At 37.5% G+C, this 5110-nt stretch overlaps 1 protein-coding gene across 1 annotated transcript in view; it reads right to left on the reverse strand.

The window, feature by feature from the left end:
- LOC122247775 (uncharacterized) overlaps positions 1-3821 on the reverse strand; it is a 10694-nt gene extending 6873 nt beyond the window's left edge. Inside the window, exons 1-3 of the mRNA XM_043007354.2 lie at positions 3745-3821; positions 2265-2328; positions 570-706 (exon numbers count right to left, since the gene is read on the reverse strand). Coding sequence (XP_042863288.2) covers positions 570-706; positions 2265-2328 — 201 coding nt within the window. The 5' untranslated portion in view covers positions 3745-3821. The remainder of the gene's footprint in view (positions 1-569; positions 707-2264; positions 2329-3744) is intronic.
- Positions 3822-5110: the final 1289 nt, after the last annotated feature.

The raw sequence follows: 5110 nt of genomic DNA on the forward strand, positions 1-5110 counted from the left end.
GTTTATTGCCCTCCGGAGAGCAATATTGCATCTCCCTGCTATAAGGATTGACAGGTATTGATATTGCGCCCGAGGGTCCTTGGAGTGAAAGCGTACCCTATAACGGGATGTGATCCCTGTATAGCGAGCCATATTGAATCCCTTAAGGATTGGAATTCTGAGAAATTCCGACGCTGTAGGATGTTCTGTGTATATATATGTATATATATATATATATATATATATATATATATATATATATATATATATATATTATGACATGTTGGTAGTAATGGTATTCATTCGCAAGGCAATGGTGCAAGATATGAGAAAGAAATGTCTATCATCAGCACTGCTACTACTATTGAATGAATGACAATATGATTGAAATTCGCTTTTTTTATAGTAACAACACTTACTTCATTACACGGGAATCACACACACATACAAATACGCCCACACGCACACACACAAACACGAATAAACACACACACACACAGACACACACACACACACACACACACATACACACACACACACATATATATATACATATATATATATATACATATATATAAAACGTGACGTACCTTGACCATCAGAGATCCCCTGACGGTTGGGAAGCCTCGATCGGGCGCCGGTGGCCGAAGTGGGTTGGCCAAGTCCACGCCCACACCCAGCTGGAAGACCAAAAGCAAGTGTCCGATCACCACTTTGGCCTCCTGACCTGCATTGGGGTGAGAAGTGCCGGATATAGGGGCGATATTAATTATTTGACGGAGAGCTTCGGAAACCCTAGATTCTAAGAGTGAGAACTTGGAAAAACCTAGATTCTAAGAGTGAGAACTTGGAAAAACCTAGATTCTAAGAGTGAGAACTTGGAAAACCCTAGATTCTAAGAGTGAGAGCTTCGAAAACCCTAGATTCTAAGAGTGAGAGCTTCGAAAACCCTAGATTCTAAGAGTGAGAGCTTCGAAAACCCTAGATTCTAAGAGTGAGAGCTTCGAAAACCCTAGATTCTAAGAGTGAGAGCTTCGAAAACCCTAGATTCTAAGAGTGAGAGCTTCGAAAACCCTAGATTCTTAGAGTGAGAGCTTCGAAAACCCTAGATTCTAAGGCAGCTTCGAAAACCCTAAAAACCTAGATTCTTAGACTGATACCTTCGAAAAAAAACTGAAAAGCTCAGACTGATAGTGTCGAAAATCTTGATTGTAAGACATCCTCGCAAACCATAAAAAAAACTATAGATTCTTAGACTGATAGCTTCAAAAATCCTAGATTCTAAGACAGCTTCGAAAACCATAAAAAAAATTATATATTCTTAGACTGATAGCTTTGAAAACTCTAAAATTCTAAGACAGCTTCGAAAACCATAAAAAAAAATATATATTCTTAGACTGATAGCTTTGAAAACTCTAAAATTCTAAGACAGCTTCGAAAACCACAAAAAAAATTATATATTCTTAGACTGATAGCTTTGAAAACTCTAAAATTCTAAGACAGTTTCGAAAACCTTAAAAACCCTAGGTTCTTAGACTGATAGCTTCGAAAACCCTAGATTCTAAGGCAGCTTCGAAAACCCTAAAAACCCTAGATTCTTAGACTGATAGCTTCGAAAACCCTAGATTCTAAGGCAGCTTCGAAAAACCAAAAACCTCTAGATTCTTAGAATGATAGCTTCGACCACCCATAAAAAAACTATATATTCTTAGACTGATAGCTTTGAAAACCCAAAAACCTCTAGATTCATAGAGTGATAGTCTCGAAAACCCTAGATTCTTAAACTGATAGCCTCGAAAACCAAAGTACTGAGGATATCGGACACAAATCCTTCAGGTGCCCGTTCCAATGCCGGATGAATGGAGAGGATTATCAACAGGAGGGGCAACCAGCCTAAAAAAATTTGCGTCAGATGAGTCACAATGAGAATTGAGAAATTAAATCCGTAAGTGATTCGTTTTTTTACATCACAAACTCCCTTGCACGGGGTAGGACGGTGCCCCCTTTCGAAGGATTTAAGTGGAATGCCCTTCCTAACCTCGGACCGTAGCTATCCAAAAGACAGCAGCAAAAAAATAATAATAATAAAAAAAAAAAAAAATAATAATAATAATAAAAAAAAAGGGGAAAACAAATAACGTATTCACATAACAACATATATACAAATAGAGGTATCCACATATTGACAATGATCCTGATAATATATGATGTGCCAATCATATATAGAAATATAGACGAGTATTTGAGAAATTCAACGCTATATCACAGGAGGGAGCTTAACCTACCATCATAACGCTGCCAGTCGACCTCGTTCAGCCTCTGGAGGATCGACTCGGAATGGGACGTCATCTGCGAGGTCAAGCCAGGTCACAGGTACGCGAGGGAAGAGGCGTTTCTGTGTGTGTGTGTGTGTGTGTGTGTGTGTGTGTGTGTGTGTGTGTGTGTGTGTGTGTGTGTGTGTGTGTGTGTGTGTGTGTGTGTGTGTGTGTGCGTGTGTGTGTGTGTAGTAATCATAATATTGATAAGAATAATAACAAGAGTGATAATAATAATAAAGATAAGAATAATGATGATAATAATAGCAACAATAAAAATAACAATAATAATATACTACAACAATAATAATCATAATATCAATAACATCCATAATCAAAAGTAATGAAAATGATAATGATAACAATAATGATACTACTTCTATTACTACTACTAAAAATAATGATGATAATAATTAGATAGATATGGATGTGGATATTAGATCTTAAAAAAAAAAGAAAAAAAAAAAAAAAAAAAAAAAAAAAACAGTGGAAGCGGATGCGGTGGCGATATTAATGTTATAAACACGAATTATTACGAAATGTCAACTATTCACTTGGCTGCAGTCAGTGCGTGGTGACTTACGTGCGTGTGTATGTAATCGGTGTATTATCTCTCCTTCCTTTCTCCCCTTCTCCTTTCCACTCTTCTTAATTATCTCTTATCCCCTTCGCTCCCTCGTCTCTCCATCCTCTTCCTTCCCCTTTCTCCTTTCCTCATTACTCTCTCCCTTCATTATCTCGCATGTGATTTTCCCCACTTCCTTCTTCTTCTCTATTCCTCCCACCCTTTCTCTCCTTTTATTTTCTCTCCTCCTTTTCTCTCTTCCTTCACGACAGTGCGCGAAAACGTTTATTTCCTTATCTTATTTTATTTTTTATTTCTGTCCTCCTATAAAATAGCAATACCTTTATCACGCTGAATACAAAGAAAATAATTAGCTGATATGTACCCTATCCTACAATTTTAGTCGACTTCAGCATTAATAGAGCCTGTCATATGGCGCATATAAGTATCTAAATACAAAGGAAAATAAAAGAAATAAGAACACATAAATGGCTCTAATTATACGAGTGACTGAAAGAGAGTGGGAAGATTACCGGAGAAGTAGATGTAATAGTGGTGGTTTTACTTTTGGAAATCGGACACCTAAAATAACATGTTCCCAGGTCGTGTTTTCAGTCACATATTGATGTGGAAGTAGTTGCGGATGTGAAAAATGTGCGGATGTTTCGCATATGTAAATGCAAATGCAGATATCCGATACACACACACACACACACGCACACACACACACACACACACACACACCAAAGCATTATAATCAAAACAAATGATAAAGATAAACAAATGGGATAAAATACCTTGACTGTCATCCCTGCCACTAAATTGACTACACTGAACTTATTTATGTATTTATGTAAATAACAATAATATATAAAAGCTCTATACCTCTTTCCTGAAGAATTCTAAAAATAGCAGCGAAGGTTGAGGTATTCCCAAGGATCGAACAAGAAAGGAAAACAGTACAAAAAATACAGCCAGTGTAATAAAGAGAAGAATCTTCAAGTTCCATTACCAAATAATAGATGGCACTGGCTTTCACGCTAGAAAAGGCGGTATCGCCATCTTTCGGTGGATAACCAGTAGTTTTGTTAATTGATTGTTGTTTACAAGATTTGTGTGATTCGAAACATTACTAATTCTAATGCAGTTTCGAAACAGCTGTGTTCAAATCCGTTTTTACATAATAGTAAATGTTTCAGCTTGTGCGTACTTTACTTTTTACGTTTGTTTCCAGATTGTTCGAGAAGGAGCGTACCTTACACTACCGAAGTTTATCTTCAGTTTGCTAGCGTTTCCCCAACCATGATAATCCCAAGAATGGTTTGACTTTGCGTTTTTCTTTTTTCATAAACACAAAATTTTATCTACTTTAACGGTATTTCACTAGCAACACATTCGAGTGTTTTGCATAATGAGTTTTCATATATATATACTGTATATATTCGAAAAGTCAATTATGGAACGAGGTGCCACTGATTATAACAAGGAATATGGTACAATAAATGTCGAATCATCAGAATTTATGAATACTAAAAGTAACTGTAAAAATGAGTACTAGAATCCAGCATCTGCCCTGAAAAATAACTATAAATGAAATAGATATAATGAATTATGACACAACAGTTTCGAAATCCCCCTTGATCTCATCTTCAGATCTACAAGAGGGTTATGGAGAAGCAACGTGATAAAATAAGGGCATGCGAAATCAGATACACGGAAGTGGAGCCCAGGTCAGATCAGGTCGAAAGGTTGGGCAATCTGTAAAAAAGGCGGCAGGCATTTCGCGACGTTCTAAAGATTTGGGAAGCGAGATGACAATCTGCAGGAGAAAAATGCTTGTTTCTGCTGTGAGACAAACTTGGGGTGACTTCAATTGGTTGACCCAAGAACTGTCTATCGCAGGGATACAAATTGATGTATGGACCCATCATAGAAGACGGAAGACTGGTCAGAAGTGAGAAGAGGGTGACAGAGAAAGTATGTTTCTTCAGGGTGAGGCAAACTGAATATAGGCAACTAAGGAGTCAGTTTGGACCTTTAGGGGGAAAGACAAACTGAATGTAGGCAACTAAGGAGTCAGTTTGGACCTTTAGGGGGAAAGGCAAACTGAATGTAGGCAACTAAGGAGTCAGTTTGGGCCTTTTGGGGGAAAGACAAACTGAATGAAGGCAACTAAGGAGTCCGTTTGGACCTTTAGGGGGAAAGACGAACTGAATGTAGGCAATTAAGGAGTCTATTTGGGCCTTTAGGG

The sequence above is a fragment of the Penaeus japonicus genome, unplaced genomic scaffold (genome assembly GCF_977035675.1).
Source record: "Penaeus japonicus unplaced genomic scaffold, GWHDUDI00000001_assembly GWHDUDI00000001, whole genome shotgun sequence".
Classification (NCBI taxonomy): domain Eukaryota; kingdom Metazoa; phylum Arthropoda; class Malacostraca; order Decapoda; family Penaeidae; genus Penaeus; species Penaeus japonicus.